This window comes from Nerophis ophidion, linkage group LG15 (genome assembly GCF_033978795.1).
Source record: "Nerophis ophidion isolate RoL-2023_Sa linkage group LG15, RoL_Noph_v1.0, whole genome shotgun sequence".
NCBI lineage: Eukaryota > Metazoa > Chordata > Actinopteri > Syngnathiformes > Syngnathidae > Nerophis > Nerophis ophidion.
In genome coordinates this window covers 44,377,686-44,395,967 of record NC_084625.1, presented here as the reverse complement: position 1 = coordinate 44,395,967, position 18,282 = coordinate 44,377,686, and the positions used below count along the sequence as shown (strand labels likewise).

Genomic DNA, 18,282 nt, shown 5'->3' with positions numbered 1-18,282 from the left:
CTTGCCTGTACCGGAAGTAGCAGACGATGTGCGTTTGACGTCACGGGTTGTGGAGCTCCTCACATCTGAACATTGTTTACAATCTTGGCCACCAGCAGCAAGAGCGATTCGGACCGAGAAAGTGACGATTTCCCCATTAATTTGAGCGAGGATGAAAGATTTGTGGATGAGGAAAGTGAGAGTGAAGGACTAGAAAAAAATAAAAAAGACTATACAGTGGGAGCGATTCAGATATTATTAGACAATTACTAGGATGATTCTGGAAAATCATTAATCTGCTTATTGTGTTACTAGTGTTTTAGTGAGATTATATGGTCGTAGCTGTACACCCTGAAGGTCGGCCCCACAACTTTCTTCAGCATCAGTCGACGGGTGGTGGTGATGCCCTTCTCTGACCTTCGCAAGGGACCCTCTTAGAAACACGATCTTTTGAAATGATTGTTGCATAATACACTGTACTTTGTGTGTGCGGTCCAATCCAACCGTGTTCGCTTGACCGCTCTGTTCCATAGTAAAGCTTCACCGTCATCTTTCGGGAATGTAAACAATGAAACACCTGCTGTGTTTGTGTTGCTAAAGGCCGCCGCAATACACCGCTTCCCACCTACAGCTTTCTTCTTTGACGTCTCCATTATTCATTGAACAAATTGCAAAAGATTCAGCAACACAGATTTCCATAATAATGTGGAATTATGCGATGAAAAGTGAATTTATAGCTGGAAACGGTGCCGGAACAAAAATGTCCTCTACAATGCGTGACGTCATGCGCACCCGTCATCATACCGCGATGTTTTAGCATGATACTTGCCCGCAAAATTTTAAATTGCAATTTAGTAAACTAAAAAGGCCGTATTGGCATGTGTTGCAATGTTAATATTTCATTTTTGACATATAAACTATCAGACTGCGTGGTCGGTAGTAGTGGGTTTCAGTAGGCCTTTAAGAAAACAACAAACTGGTCTTTCCTTGTCTCCCACCCGAGCAATAGTGACGTCAAGGGCCACATAAACTTAGTCATGTTCTAGTATGGCAAAAAAGCATGTCCCCAGATGTAGATATGTCCGATAATATCGGACTGCCGATATTATCAGGGAGAGAATGTCCCAAATTCCAAGCTGCTGTTTTGAGGCATGTTAAAAAAAATAATGCACTTTGTGACCTCAATAATAATTATGGCAGTGCCATGTTGGAACTTTTTTCCATAACTTGAGTTGATTTATTTTGGAAAACCTTGTTGCATTGTTTAATGCATCCAGCGAGGCATCACAACAAAATTAGGCATAATAATGTGTTAATTCCACGACTGTATATATCGGAATCGGTAGTTAAGAGTTGGACAATATCGGATATAGGCAAAAAAGCCATTATCGGACATCTCTACTTATTAACATTTAAGAAAACAACAAACTGGTCTTTCCTTGTCTCCCACCCGAGCAATAGTGAAGTCAAGGGCCACATAAGGGGACGGCGTGGCGAAGTGGGAGAGTGGCCGTGCGCAACCCGAGCGTCCCTGGTTCAATCTCCACCTAGTACCAACCTCGTCACGTCCGTTGTGTCCTGAGCAAGACACTTCACCCTTGCTCCTGATGGGTGCTGGTTACCACCTCGCATGGCAACTCCCTTCATCAGTGTGTGAATGTGTGTGTGAATGGGTGAATGTGAAAGTAGTGTCAAAGCGCTTTGAGTACCTTGAAGGTAGAAAAGCGCTATACAAGTACAACCCATTTATTTATTTATTTATAAGCTTGGTCATGTTCTAGTATGGCAAAAAACATGTCCCCTGATGTCACCCATGCCCCACCCCGCCCCCCGGTATAGTGGTTCTCAAATGGGGGTACGCGTACCCCTGGGGGTACTGAAAGGTATGCCAAGGTGTACGTGGGATTTTTAAAAAAAATATTCTAAAAATAGCAACAATTAAAAAATCCTTTATAAATATATTTATAGAATAATACTTCAACAAAATTTGAATGTAAGTTCATAAACTGTGAAAAGAAATGCAACAATGCAATATTCAGTGTTGACAGCTAGATTTTTTGTGGCCATGTTCCATAGATATTGATGTTAAAGATTTCTTTTTTTGTGAAATGTTTAGAATTAAGTTGATGAATCCAGATGGATCTCTATTACAATCCCCAAAGAGGGCACTTTAAGTTGATGTATAGAAATCTTTATTTATAATTGAATCACTTGTTTATGTTTCAACAAGTTTTTAGTTATTTTTTTATCCTATTTTCCAAATAGTTCAAGAAAGACCACTACAAATGAGCAATATTTTGCACTGTTATACAATTGAATAAATCAGAAACTGATGACATAGTGCTGTATTTTACTTCTTTATCTGTTTTTTTCAACCAAAAATGCTTTGCTCTGATTAAGGGGTACTTGAATTAAAAAAATGTTCACAGGGGGTACATCACTGAAAAAAGGTTGAGAACCACTGGGTTAAAATATGAAAGGGACTCATCCCTACTACAGTAAGTCGATTTTTTTTCTTTTGATTGATTGATTGAGACTTTTATTAGTAGATTGCACAGTACAGTACATATTCCCTACAATTGACCACTAAATGGTAACACCCCAATAAGTTTTTCAACTTGTTTAAGTCGGGGTCCACGTTAATCAATTCATGGTACATTGGCACTGGCACATTGCTTTGTCAGTTTCGGAACACGGACAGGTTTGTTACGTGCAATGTTTGGGTGTACGACAACCAAGGAACCGGGGGAAAATTTGAGTCAAAAAGTGGTGCAAATGAAAACCAAGGTACCATTGTGCTTTAGTCGTTTACTTGCTTTTACAAAACATTCATCTGTGTTTCATCCAGCTTCAGAGTGTGACTTTGAGGATGACTCCTGCGGGTGGTACGAGCTCACCCTTGGCGACGGCTTTGATTGGGTGAGGGGCTCATCTTTGGAAGTACCCCCAGAGTACTACGGCCGCCCGCCTCCTCCGGACCACTCTACCAACAGCACAGATGGTACAACATCATTAAAAACAGTGGATACAATTATGCGGCTAACTGAGCAGCACTTAATGTTCTTTTTGTCAGAAGAGGTTATCTGTTTGCATCTTTTGAAAAGTCTATGCTGAGCTCGTTTATAACATTTTGCTTACATTGTGCTTAGAGGCAGTGGTGTCCTTATCTGATATCAGCAAAAAATTTAGTATGGGATTATATCGGCTTGTGTCTAAAATACAAGCAGTCCTGCACCGTGTTTACTTGTACATTTATTAACATTCAGATGTCCTCCAATAGGCACACAAGGTTGGTCTTGTCTTGTATTTTAGTTAAAACTCCACTTAAGAACTACCGTATTTTTCGGACTATAAGTCGCAGTTTTTTTCATAGGTGCGACTTATACTCAGGGGCGACTTATGTGTGAAATTATTAACACGTTACCGTAAAATATCAAATATTTAGTTCATTCACGTAAGAGACTAGACCAGGGGTGTCAAACTCAAATACAGAGTGGGCCAAAATTTAAAACTGAACAAAGCCGCGGGCCAAGGTTGAACAAATTAACCTTTTAATAGGGACCCAAACAAGTTTTGCATTGAATATTGAACAAGCAAGGCTTATATAACTTTATAGTGACATGCAAAATCGAGTTTCAAATAATAACAATAATTGAAAAATATCAATGGCATATCAAATAAAATTATGGTAAAAATTGAATGCCTCTTTTCTATTTGCAGCCCTCCGACGTAAAGATCAAAATATACTTTTTCCACAGGCTAATAATAAATTTGAAAATGAAATAATAATGAATGAATCAAACATTCAAGCCTTGAAGTAGCAAAAGAAAGTGCATGAATAAAACGTTAATTATTATTACTGATTTGCTTTGACACTGAATATGGAACAAGCAACGCGTATATAAGTTATTATTGCAAAATCAACTTTCAAAAAACAAACGAAAAAATATCAATGGCATTTTAAAGAAAATTTAAATAAAAAAATGAATGCCTCTTTTCTATTTGCAGCCTTCTGAGGTAAATATCAATATTAACTTTTTCCACAGGCTAATACATTTGAAAATAAAATTGTTGTTTTGTTGGTAGCGGGTGGTGTATTTTGTAGTGTCTTGGAAGAGTTAGTGCTGCAAGGGTTTCTGGGTATTTGTTGTGTTGTGTTTATGTTGTGTTACGGTGCGGATGTTCTTCCGAAATGTGTTTGTCATTCTTGTTTGGTGTGGGTTCACAGTGTGGCGCATATTTGTAACAGTGTTGAAGTTGTTTATACGGCCTCCCTCAGTGTGACCTGTATGGCTGTTGACCAAGTAGTAGTGTCCCGGAAGAGTTAGTGCTGCAAGGGGTTCTGGGTATTTGTTGTGTTGTGTTGTGTTACGGTGCGGATGTTTTTCCGAAATGTGTTTGTCATTCTTGTTTGGTGTGCCATATTTGTAACGGTGTTAAAGTTGTTTATACGACCTCCCTCAGTGTGACCTGTTTGGCTGTTGACCAAGTTTGCCTTGCATTCACTTGTGTGTGAGAAAAGCCGCATATATTACGTGACTAGGCCGGCACGCTGTTTGTAAGGAGGAAAAGCTGACGTGATGACAGGTTGTATAGGACGCTAAAGGCAGTACCCTTAAGGCACGCTCCCAATATTGTTGTCTGGGTGGAAATCGGGAGAAATTCAGAAGAATGGTTGCCCGGGAGATTTTCGAGAGGGGCACTGAAAAAACGGGAGTCTCCTGGGAAAATTGGGAGGGTTGGGAAGTATGAGTATTAGCGATGAATGCGGTGTTATAGCGGCACCGACGCTGTATAATACCGACGGGCCAGATTTAATGTTAATTTGACACTGCCTCAAGGGCCAAATGAAATTACACGGCGGGCCAGAGTTTGACACTCATGGACTAGACCAGGGGTAGGGAACCTATGGCTCTAGAGCCAGATGTGGCTCTTTTGTTGGCTGCATCTGGCTCTCAGATAAGTCTGAGCTGACATTGCTTAACACGACAAGTAATGAATAATTCCACTTGTAATCACAGTGTTAAAAAATAACGTTCGGAATATAAAACATTCTCATGCATTTTTAATCCATCCATTCATTTTCTACCGCACCTGTTCAAGAAGTTGTGTTAATGGTAAGAAGTTATTTATTTATTATTGGTTATTGTGGGGCTTGCCCTACTGGGGGTTCTTCAGACCACCAAGCACCAACACGAGAGCCTGTTTCAGGGTTGCAATATTGTTTTATTTTTCAATAAGTCTCTCAGTTGCTTTCCAGCAATTGTCTTTTTTTTGAGTAGATAACAAGGGGCCATCTACGCACCTGTCACTGATTTTGAGGCCCATCCTGGAAACACCCCGCTTCGCTGCAGGTCTGCAGGCCCCCCCACGCACACACACAGTTAGCTTCAGAATAACAATATTATTACAAATAATAAGAGACTTATTATACTGTAGAAATGTTGGTCTTACTTAAAAATGCACGCGTTTAATTGTGTTCAGTGTTAAAAAAAATATTATTTGGCTCTTATGTTAATACATTTTAAAATATTTGGCTTGTTGGCTCTCTCAGCCAAAAAGGTTCCCGACCCTTGGACTAGACGAATAAAATTTCATGGGATTTAACAATTAGGAGTGACAGATTGTTTGGTAAACGTATAGCATGTTCTATATCAGGGGTAGGGAACCTGTGGCTCTTTTGATGACTGCATCTGGCTCTCAAATACATCTGAGGTGACATTGCTTATCACGATAAGTAATGAATAATTCCGCTGGTAATCGGTGTTAAAAATAACGTTCAACATATAAAACATTCTTATGCATTTTAATCCATCCATCTGTTTTCAACCACACCTGTTCAATAAGTCACATCAATGGTAAGAAGTCCATCCATCTATTCTCTACCGTTTGCCCCTTTTGGGGTTGCGGGGGTTGCTGGAGCCTTTCTCAGCTGCATTTGGGCGGAAGGCGGTGTACACCATGGATAAGTCTCAACCTCATCACAGGGCCAACATAGATAGACAGAAGACATTCACACTCACATTCACACACTAGGGCAAATTTAGTGTTGCGAAAGAAGTATTTTATTTATTATTGGTTAGCTTCAGAATAAAAATGATATAAAATATAAGACTTATACTATAAAAATGTAGGTCTTACTTAAAAAATGCATGCATTTAGTTGTATTCAGTGTTAAAACATACGGCTCACAATGTAATAGACTTTAAAAAAATTGGCTTTCATGGCTCTCTCAGCCAAAAATGTTCCCGACCCCTGTTCTATATGTTATACTGTAGTTATTTGAATGACTCTTACCATAATATGTTACGTTAACATACCAGGCACCTTCTCAGTTGGTTATTTATGCCTCATATAACGTACACTTATTCAGCCTGTTGTTCACTATTCTTTATATATTTTAAATTGCCTTTCAAATGTCTATTCTTAGTGTTGGGTTTTATCAAATTTCCCCCCAAAATGCGACATATACTCCAGTGCGACTTATATATGTTTTTTACCTTCTTCATTATGCATTTTCGGCAGGTGCGACTTATACTCCGAAAAATACGGTCATAGTTTTGGTTGATTTGGGCGGCGCAAGTGGACCAAAGCGGTAGTGTCTTGCCAGAAGAAGGCCACATTTCCTTTGATGACTAGTGCATATGCGTCATGCTGACATGATGTCCGCGGTAATATTGGCACAAATATTACGACTTGTCCAGGGTGTACTCCGCCTTCCGCCCGAATGCAGCTGAGATAGGCTCCAGCACCACCCGCAACCCCAAAAGGGACAAGCGTTAGAGGATGGATGGATTTTAAATATTTTTAAAGTCCTACGATGGCTTTGAAACATTCTGCGCCTTCTGGGGCACAGAACGTAGGCCCCAGAGGAAGCTGCTTTCCTACTTGGTGTTGAAAGTGTTTAAAAGCGTATTTATGAGGTCGTGTGAAAGGCTATTATCAGTGTGTGGAGGGTTTATGAAGACTTAGAATGCATATAATATTCATATAAATCATATTTAGTCCCTACTCTATGAGAACTCACCTACTACGGAGTAGGGAGCGTATAAGAGGGAACACTGTAGTAAGTAGAATAAGAATAGCTATAGTGGAATATTTTGTATTGCAGTTAGTCCTTAATGTATTGATTTTTCTTTACATTATAAATAATACCTCTCTTACTATACAGTTATATACCAACGGTGTCCAAACAACGGCACGTCTGCGCCTTTATTTGGCCCGCTAGACGAAACAAGTTCAATAACAACTTTGTTGTTTTCATATTTGGCTGGATTTGTCATGCTATCTAGTGGCCTTAGAGAGTAACTGAAGTCAGTGACCATTCATTATACTTTGATGAAGTTTCAGCACAGCCACTATTATATGTCACAATCCAAACAACCTGCTCTAGTCATGCTGTAGGGGGAAAAAAATGCAACTAGCACCAACATTTGACAAACATGGTCACACATAACACAACTTTCTCACTGAACTTTGTGGCTATTATAAAACATGTCCTATTACCATAGGAACACATCTAAATTACAATAATTTAAATCCATTACAAAAGATGATGGAAAAAAATGCAAAACACTCCATGTTTGGCGCAATTTAGCTGTTTGATATTTCTAATTGATTACAAAATTTTAAATGTTGTTTTGATTGATTGATTGAAACTTTTATTAGTAGATTGCACAGTTCACTACATACTCCGTTCAATTGGTAACACCCGAATAAGTTTTTCAACTTGTTTAAGTCGGGGTTCACGTTAATCAATTAATGTCACGCAAGTAAACAAGGTCGTAGTTGAACTTGACCCTCTCTTAATAATCAATTATAATATATATTAATTATACATCTATAATAATAGGTACACATTATATACATATACAATATGTATACATATATATATATAAACATATACATCTGTGTGTGTATGTATGTTTGTACGTATTTATCTCGTTACTTCTCATGTAGTCTGCTCTCGGCCAGACACATTTTTTAAGCCCGATGTGGCCCCCCAGTCAAAACTTTTGGACACCCCAGTTATATACGGTATAGCTAGTTTTTACCTTTTTAAGAATTCCGATGACAATAAACTTTATCTTATCAGTGGTCAAAGACCAAAACCTTGAGGAACCCCGCATGCATTTCCCTAATTTAAGGAAATGACAAATTGTTTCTCCACTTCAGGTCACTTTATGTTCATCCTGAAGAACAGCAGCAGTCTTCATCCGAGGGCAGTTCTCCGAGGACCATGGTTCCAACAGTCTGCCTCGGGGTGCACCATGACCTTTTGGTAAGAGGAACATGTGAGCTCGTACTCCGTATGTTGACCGTCTACACCCGTCATCTCCTTCAGGCATTACAACTCAGGCATCTCAGTGGGGGCAGCCGACATGTACCTCCGTATCCAGGGAGTCAGGAACAACACCATCATTTGGAGGACCTTGCACGACCAGGGAACCCGCTGGAACCGGGTCAGCGTGCAGCTGGGTCGCATCACACGGCCCTTCCAGATCGCCATGGCTAAAATCAGCCTTGGCGTTTTTGACGGCATCTCCGCCGTGGACGACATCTCCTTTCACAACTGCTCCATGCCGCCCGCCACAGTGGAGTGTCCTCCCCAGTCACATTTCCACTGCACACTCACTAAAGCCTGCGTGGAGCGTCTGCAGCTGTGTGACCTGGTGGACGACTGTGGGGATGGATCAGACGAAGAGAACTGTTGTGAGTGTTGTTTTGTTATTGGAATGTATTATTACAATTGTTTATTAATAATTATTATAAATATCATTAATAATGCAGATTTTTTTCTATTATTATGATAATATTCAATATAGTCATTATTTCTGTTGTTGATTATTAATAATATCGTGATATTTGTTAATATTCTCTATTAATATTATTATTTATACTATTATTATTATTATTAGACAATACTATTTTGTTATTTTTGTAATTATTATATTCTATTGTTATTATAATAGCTTAATAAGGATTCATATTACTTATAATAGTGTTATTTATGATAATATATTAATAGTAATTAGAATATTATTACAATAACGTTAATATTAATACTTGTTATCATATTGTTGTATTTTATTATATTATTATTTATGTATGAATATAATATCAATTATTAATAATAGATAATAAAAACACAATATTAGTATCAAAATGATTAGTGATTAATAACAATACAAATAAAATTGAGTAACAATAATGAATAATAATAAAGAATAACTAGATTTTTAATAAACAATACATACATTTAAATAAAATAATTTAAATGATCAATAGTATAATATTTTAATACAACATATATATATATTCATGAATGTTTTTTGTGACCAACAAGTATGTGCTCCATTCACTCTATTACAAAAAAATAAGAGTTGTAGAAAGTATTGAAAACTCAAGACAGCCATGAAATGATGTTCTTTACAAGTGTATGTAAACTATGATCGCAACTGTATGTATATATATATATATATATATATATATATATATATATATATATATATATATATATATATATATATATATATATATATGAATTTATTATGGGTCTACTGAAAATGTGACCAAATCTGCTGGGTCAAAAGTATACATACAGCAATGTTAATATTTGGTTACATGTAGCTGAGCTGCACCAATTTTGTCAAGAGGAGTGGTCAAAAATTCAACCAGAAGCTTGTGGATGGCTACCAAAAGCGCCTTATTGCAGTGAAACTTGCCAAGGGACATGTAAGCAAATATTAACATTGCTGTATGTATACTTTTGACCCAGCAGATTTGGTCACATTTTCAGTAGACCCATAATAAATTCATAAAAGAACCAAACTTGATGAATGTTTTTTGTGACCAACAAGTATGTGCTCCAATCACTCTATCACAAAAAAATAAGAGTTTTAGAAAGTATTGGAAACTCAAGACAGTCATGACATTATGTTCTTTACAAGTGTATGTAAACTTTTGATCACGACTGTATATATATATATATATATATATATATATATATATATATATGTGTGTATACATATATGCTAGTAATACTATTATTAGGTTATTAGGGATGGCGTGGCGCAGTGGAAGAGTGGCTGTGCGCAACCCGAGGGTCCCTGGTTCAATCCCACCTAGTACCAACCTCGTCACGTCCGCTGTGTCCTGAGCAAGACACTTCACCCTTGCTCCTGATGGCTGCTGGTTAGCGCCTTGCATGGCAGCTCCCTCCATCAGTGTGTGAATGTGTGCGTGAATGTGTGTGTGAATGGGTAAATGTGGAAGTAGTGTCAAAGCGCTTTGAGTACCTTGAAGGTAGAAAAGCACTATACAAGTACAACCCTTTTATCATTCATTCATATTATGTATTCTAATTGTAGTTAAATCAAGTAACTCAGTATTCTTCTTCCTCCAAACACGATGAGTTGAGTTTATACCAAAACGGATACATGGATGATACAACTGAGGATTGGGAGAATGTCATGCGGTCAGATGAAACCAAAATAGAACTTTTTGGTATAAACTCAACTCGTCCTGTTTGGAAAAGAAGAATACTGAGTTGCATCATAAGAACACCATACCTACTGTGAAGCATGGGGGTGGAAACATCATGCTTTGGGGCTGTTTTTCTGCTAAGGGGACAGGACGATTGATCCGTGTTAAGGAAAGAATAAATGGGGCCATGTATCGTGAGATTTTGAGCCAAAACCTCCTTCCATCAGTGAGAGCTTTGAATGGTTGACCAAATACTTATTTTCCACCATAATTTACAAATAAATTCCTTAAAATTCCTACAATGTGAATTCCTGGATTTTCTTTTCCACATTCTGTCTCTCACAGTTGAAGTGTACCTATGATGAAAATTACAGACCTCTGTCATCATTTTAAGTGGGAGAACTTGCACAATCGGTGGATAACTAAATACTTTTTTGCCCCACTAAGTCGCATTTTTTGGGGGAATTTTTTTGATAAAACCCAACACCAAGAATAGACATTTGAAAGGCAATTTAAAAACAAATAAAGAATAGTGAACAACAGGCTGAATAAGTGTACATTATATGAGGCATAAATAACCAACTGAGAAGGTGCCTGCTATGTTAACGTAACATATTATGGTAAGAGTCATTCAAATAACTATAACATATAGAACGTGCTATATGTTTACCAAACAATCTGTCACTTCTAATCGATAAATCCCATGAAATCTTATACGTCTAGTCTCTTACGTGAATGAGCTAAATAATATTATTTGATATTTTGCGGTAATGTGTTAATGATTTCACACATAAGTCGCTCCCGAGTATAAGTCGCAACTCCCGGCCAAACTATGAAAACAACTGTGGTTTATAGTCCGAAAAATACGGTATATTTTTTCAGTCGGTGGATGGAATACTTCATACCCTGTCTCACTAAGTGATATGTCCTTTCTCCCAGCTCCCGAGCTGCAGTGTAACTTCGAGACGGGGCTTTGCAGCTGGAAACAGGAGCAACGTGGCGGCGACGTCTTTGACTGGACCCGTATTCGAGGCCCCACCCCGTCGTTCAAAACGGGGCCCTGGAAGGACCACACGCTGGGCACCAGCTATGGCCACTACCTCTACATCGAGTCGTCCGTCCCGCAGGAGTTCAAGGACACGGCGGTGCTGCTGAGTCCGGCCTTCCGACCCACCCACCAGCGCGGTGACAACCTGTTTGACTCCCGCCAACCATGCGTGTTCCGCTTCCATTACCACATGTTTGGATCCCACGTCTTCTGTCTGGCTGTCTACCTCAGGACCGCCTCGACGGGCCGCGGCTCATTGCTGTGGGTGGGGTACGGAGACCAAGGGAATTATTGGCACAGGAAGACTCTCTACCTCACCAGCGCTAGACCTTTTCAGGTAACTCCTAGAAGCATGCTAGAATATGTATTTTCAGGAGAAATTGCGTCCAAATGCTGAAAAACTAAAACCAGGCTGAAATTTTAACGTGCAGAGTGCCGTCCAGATAGTGTGGAAGAGTAATATGTGCAACCCTAAAGCGCGTATCAGCAAAAAACAACTAAAAGCAAACATACTCATGTTAGAATGTGTCAACTACCAAGTTGGAGGACTCTCAGGTGTATGCCTTTAAAATTTTCCAAACAAGTTAGCATGTGTCAAGTTCCTAGCTATAAACTAGCTAAGAAATTTTGCTGAAAGCCTTCCGACCTCACTTTCAATTTATTACTATCAACATGGAACTGGGGAAAATGTTTGCTTTATGCAAATGTTTGTTTTTTTCACCTCCTATTGTAAAAGATTGTGGCCATAAATCGAGAGATTGGTTAACTTTGAAATTACATTCAGACTAGAAGACATTGCGCGGAAAACATGACGCTTAGCTTTTCATTCCGTATTTTCCAGACCACAGAATTATAAGGCGCACTGTCAATGAGCGTGTCTAGTCAGGTTTTTTTTCATACAAAAGGATTATAGGGCGCATTAAAGGGGTCTTATTTTTTTTTTCATTCTAAATGTAAAACACTTCTTTGTGGTCTACATAACATGTAATGGTTGTTTTTGGTCAAAATGTTGCATAGGTTTTGTTTTACAGATCATCTTCAAGCCGCTTTCTGACAGTCACTTCAGAATGTGTCGTTTTGCGGGCGGTCTTATTTGCGTGGCTCACCTTCGGCAGCGTCTTCTCCCCGTCATCTTTGTTGTAGCGGTGTAGCGTGCAAGGACGGAAGTGGAAGAAGTGTTAAAAGATGGAGCTAACTGTTTTAATGACATTCAGACTTCACATAAATCAATAATAGAGCAGCTTCTCCTCATCTGTGGCTCACTAGTGCAACAACTACGCCGGAAATGTGTCCCGTGAAAAATGGTCTCAAATAACTAAAGTTGGGTGAATAATGTAAACTCACAACACCAGTATGTTTTAACGTTTTCATGGTGAGTTTACTGACGGATATAAGTAAGAACTTTACACTACTTTATATTATAAATGGCAACAGCAGAGTATGAATGTCACATAACAAGAAGCTTATCAACAACACAGACTACAAAGGCGTTTGTTTGCTAATTTTTAGGAGTTATGCAGATCCCAGATACAGATCAGCATGTACCAGAACGTAGAAAAGTGTCTTTTGCATATTATTGTGAAACAAAACGCCAGATAATATGTATTACCTTATACACACACCATAATAATACTTGTATGTTGAAGCATAGTACAATCCATCAAGCGGTGCGACTTAAGTCGTACTAAAATATTTTAACGGATTTTAGAGCACTGTGTGTAATGTTGTATATTTTCAATGGAACGTACAATTTTTGTGTTATTTACTTGAGTCATATATATTGCAGTCTACACATATTTATTATGTGTGATTGCCATCTACTTGTCACACTTATCATTTCATCATGTACCAAATAAAATAGCTTCGAGGTCAGTAAGCACAACCAAAATTATTCCGTACATTAGGCGCACTGTCGAGTTTTGAGAAAATGAAAGGATTTTGAAGTGCGCCTTATAGTCTGAAAAATACGGTACATTGATTGATCTACATTGTATTGGTTTTAGTGGCTTTAATGTACAAATTGTACCAAATTGGCTCCCGCATCCTTTCATTTTTCTGTGTGTGGCCCTAACTGGAAAAAGTTTGAACAGCCCTGCTTTACACTATTTGGCTAGCGTGCTAACTGTTAGCATTTCAGTTTAGCTTTTCAGCATTCACATGCACAAAAAAATGCTTTATATATATGATTAAGAAAGTGTGACCCAGTATAATCACGGGAGAATAATGGTCTAGAACAGTGTTTTTCAACCACTGTGCCACGGCACACTAGTGTGCCGTGGGATGCAGTCTGGTGTGCCGTGGGAGATTATCTAGTTTCACCTATTTGGGTTAAAAATATCGTTTGCAAAGCAGTAATTATAGTCTGCAAATGATGTGTTGTTGTTGAGTGTCGGTGCTGTCTAGAGCGGGAGGCAGCGTGCAGGTAAAAAGCTGTCTAATGCTTAAGCCAAAAATAAGCAGAAGGTAAGTGCCCCTAAGAAAAAACATTAAAGCTTAGGGAAGGCTATGCAGAACGAAACTAAAACTGAACTGGCTACAATGTAAACAAAAACAGAATGCTGGACGACAGCAAAGACTTACTGTGGAGCAAAGACAATGTACGTCCGAACATGACATGACAATCAACAATGTCCCCACAAAGAAGGATTAAAAACTATTGAAATATTCTTTGATTGCTAAAACAAAGTATATTTGCGAAATATCGCTCTAAGGAAGACATGAAACTGCTACAGGAAAATACCAAAAAAAAAAAAAAAAACACCCAAATAGGAGCACAAGACAAGAACTACAACACTACACACAGGAAAACAACAAAAAAGTCCCAAAAAATCACGGTGTGGTTTGACAGGTGGTGACAGTACACGGTATAGCTCGGTTGGTAGAACGGCCGTGCCAGCAATTTAAGAGTTGCAGGTTCGATTCCCGCTTTCGCCATCCTAGTCACTGCTGTTGTGTCCTTGGGCAAGACACTTTACCCATCTGCTCTGTAAAGAGCTTTGAGTCACTAGAGAAAAAGTGCTATATAAATATAATTCACTTCACTTTGAGACAAGAGCTATAGTCATGCATGCTTGGTTATGATTAAAAGTCATATCCAAAAATTGCGACTTTTTACTGTCAACTGAGTTTCTTTTTTTAATGATATCTGCTGGTGGTGTGCCTCCGCATTTTTTCAACGCAAAAAATGTGCCTTGGCTCAAAAAAGGTTGAAAAACTCTGGTCTAGAATGCAGCTCCAGTGTTCCATGTCGGATGTGTATTTAATAAGCTTTGCATGGATCGCTCTCTCAATGTTTATTTATTTAGCCCCAAATCACAAATGTCTCAAAGGACTGCACAAATCATTACGACTACAACATCCTCGGAAGAACCCACAAAAGGGCAAGGAAAACTCACACCCAGTGGGCAGGGAGAATTCACATCCAGTGTGACGCCAGTGACAATGCTGACTATGAGAAACCTTGGAGAGGACCCTCGATGTGGGCACCACACCCCCCCTAGGGGACCGAAAGCAATGGATGTCGAGCGGGTCTAACATGATACTGTGAAAGTTCAATCCATAGTGGCTCCAACACAGCCGCGAGAGTTCAGTTCAAAGCGGATCCAAGACAGCAGCGAGAGTCCCGTCCACAGGAGACCATCTCAAGCGGAGGCGGATCAGCAGCGTAGAGATGTCCCCAATCGATACAGGCGAGCGGTCCATCTTGGGTCTCGACTCTGGACAGCCAGTACTTCATCCATGGTCATCGGACCGGACCCCCTCCACAAGGGAGGGGGGGACATAGGAGAAAGAAAAAAAGCGGCAGATCAACTGGTCTCAAAAGGAGGTCTATTTAAAGGCTAGAGTATACAGATGAGTTTTAAGTTGAGACTTAAATGCTTCTACTGAGGTAGCATCTCGAACTGTTACCGGGAGGGCATTCCAGAGTACTGGAGCCCGAACGGAAAACGCTCTATAGCCCGCAGACTTTTTTTGGGCTCTAGGAATCACTAATAAGCCGGAGTCTTTTGAACGCAGATTTCTTGCCGGGACATATGGTACAATACAATCGGCAAGATAGGATGGAGCTAGACCGTGTAGTATTTTATACGTAAGTAGTAAAACCTTAAAGTCACATCTTAAGTGCACAGGAAGCCAGTGCAGGTGAGCCAGTACAGGCGTAATGTGATCAAACTTTCTTGTTCTTGTCAAAAGTCTAGCAGCCGCATTTTGTACCAACTGTAATCTTTTAATGCTAGACATGGGGAGACCCGAAAATAATATGTTACAGTAATCGAGACGAGACGTAACAAACGCATGGATAATGATCTCGGCATCTGATGGATGTAATTAGTCAGGAGCGAGTGGAAGCGTTTAACTGAAAGGACCTGAAAGACTTCTCCTGCATTGACAACAGGAAGGTTTTGCTGAAATGAATGGCACATTGCTGCAAGTTGCCTTTTCATCCGTTGCATTACTTCATCTAGATTCTCATCGAAGGAACAGTCGGGGATGATTTCAGAGGGGATATCGCCATCGATGACCTGTCCTTCCTGGGTTGTGTCCCCTATGAAGGTGAGTGATGAGTCAAGCAGTGCTGCTACTTCTGGACGTTGTTGATTTTTGTTGTCTGGCGCTGATTTGAAGGAGAGCTCCCGCCGGCCAACGTCACGGAGCCTGCGGGGACCACGCCAGGCCCCACGCTCCAGCCTCACAGCTGCCCGCACGGGGAGTTTGCTTGTGGGTCCCCTGACGAGTGTGTCCCTCATTTGAAAGTGTGTGACTTCAGACAGGACTGCTCGGATGGCTCCGACGAGAGCGACTGTGGTGAACATAAGCAGCATGGACACACACACACATTCTTGTATTTGTCACCTTGAGACCTGAGAAAAATGCCTACCTCTTTAGGAGCACTCTTTTTAGATATATACATATTTTTATTTACAATGTTAATAATATGTACCGTATTTTTCGGAATATAAGTCGCTCCGGAGTATAAGGCGCACCTGCCGAACATGCATAATAAAGAAGGAAAAAACATGTAAGTCACATTGGAGTATAAGTCGCATTTTTGGGGGAAATTTTATTTTTATTATTTATTTATTTTAATTTTTTTGTCCTGTCCAGCTTGTCAGGCAAATCATATAGTTGATGTAGATGCCCATATCGGCTGTTCAGATTTACTATTCAAAAGAGAAGTGCAGGATACTTCTCTGGTTGCTTTATTTGAATTTGACTTTATTTAATGTATTTATATTATCATTTGGTGCAGGAGGGGATAGAAAGAGAAAAAAAGGAAGACAGGGGGAAGTTGTGGGGATACGAGGGGGATTGGACAGAGAGACAAAAACAGCAAACACAACAATAACAACAAAAACAACAACAGAAATATTAACACCAGCCCATACGATATGTACAAATATGATCGTAAAAGTGATAGCAATTAAGCAGTTAGTGAAATAAACAACAATATAGAAATTACATTGAGCATTTTTACACTACAACTGGAGCAATACAAATACCAATAGAAAAAGCGATATTGATTATGAACAATACCAATAGTTTACCTCTATTATCAACAATACAGTTTTTCAAAAGCAACAATACGTATACATAATAACGGGAAAGATAAATAATAATAATAATAATAAATTAAAAATAAAGGAATACCGAAAGATGGAAGGGAAGAAAGAGAGGCAAACTATATTAATCTTGTAGATTGTTATAGTAACAATAGGTTAAGCTTTGTCAGTATGCCATGTGTTACCCAGTTTACCCTAGGGCAACAACGTTGATATATGTTTGATGAAACGTGATCATGTGCATGAGTGTATGTATGCATAGCTCGGTTGGTAGAGTGGCCGTGCCAACAATTTGAGGGTTGCAGGTTCGATTCCCGCTTCTGCCATCCTAGTCACTGCCGTTGTGTCCTTGGGCAAGACACTTTACCCACCTGCTCCCAGTGCCACCCACACTGGTTTAAATGTAACTTAGATATTGGGTTTCACTATGTAAAGCGCTTTGAGTCACTAGAGAAAAGTGCTATATAAGTATAATTCACTTCACTATATGTATTTGATAAAACCCAACACCAATAATAGACATTTGAAAGGCAATTTAAAATAAAGAATAGTGAACGACAGGCTGAATAAGTGTACGTTACATGACGCATAAATAACCAACTGAGAAGGTGCCTGGTATGTTAACGCAGTGGTTCTCAACCTTTTTTCAGTGATGTACCCCCTGTGAACATTTTTTTAATTCAAGTACCCCCTAATCAGAGCAAAGCATTTTTTGGTTGAAAAAAAAGAGATAAAGAAGTAAAATACAGCACTATGTCATCAGTTTCTGATTTATTAAATTGTATAACAGTGCAAAATATTGCTCATTTGTAGTGGTCTTTCTTGAACTATTTGGAAGAAAAGATATAAAAATAACTAAAAACATGTTGAAAAGTAAATAAGTGATTCAATTATAAAGATTTCTACACATAGAAGTAATCATCAACTTAAAGTGCCCTCTTTGGGGATTGTAATAGAGATCCATCTGGATTCATGAACGTAATTCTAAACATCCATCCATCCATTTTCTACCGCTTATTCCCTTTCGGGGTCGCGGGGGGCGCTGGCGCCTATCTCAGCTACAATCGGGCGGAAGGCGGGGTACACCCTGGACAAGGCGCCACCTCATAATTCTAAACATTTCTTCACAAAAAAATTAATCTTAAACATCAATATTTATTGAACATGTCCACAAAAAATGTAGTTGTCAACCATGAATATTGCAGTGTT

General features: G+C 39.1%; 1 protein-coding gene across 1 annotated transcript in view; it reads left to right on the top strand.

Annotated features, from left to right (window-relative positions):
• The window catches only part of malrd1 (MAM and LDL receptor class A domain containing 1), a 156,319-nt gene that overhangs the window by 32,800 nt on the left and 105,237 nt on the right, over window positions 1–18,282 (top strand). The window contains 6 exon segments of the mRNA XM_061922419.1: window positions 2,828–2,980; window positions 8,155–8,260; window positions 8,324–8,691; window positions 11,404–11,849; window positions 15,979–16,066; window positions 16,139–16,318. Coding sequence (XP_061778403.1) covers window positions 2,828–2,980; window positions 8,155–8,260; window positions 8,324–8,691; window positions 11,404–11,849; window positions 15,979–16,066; window positions 16,139–16,318 — 1,341 coding nt within the window.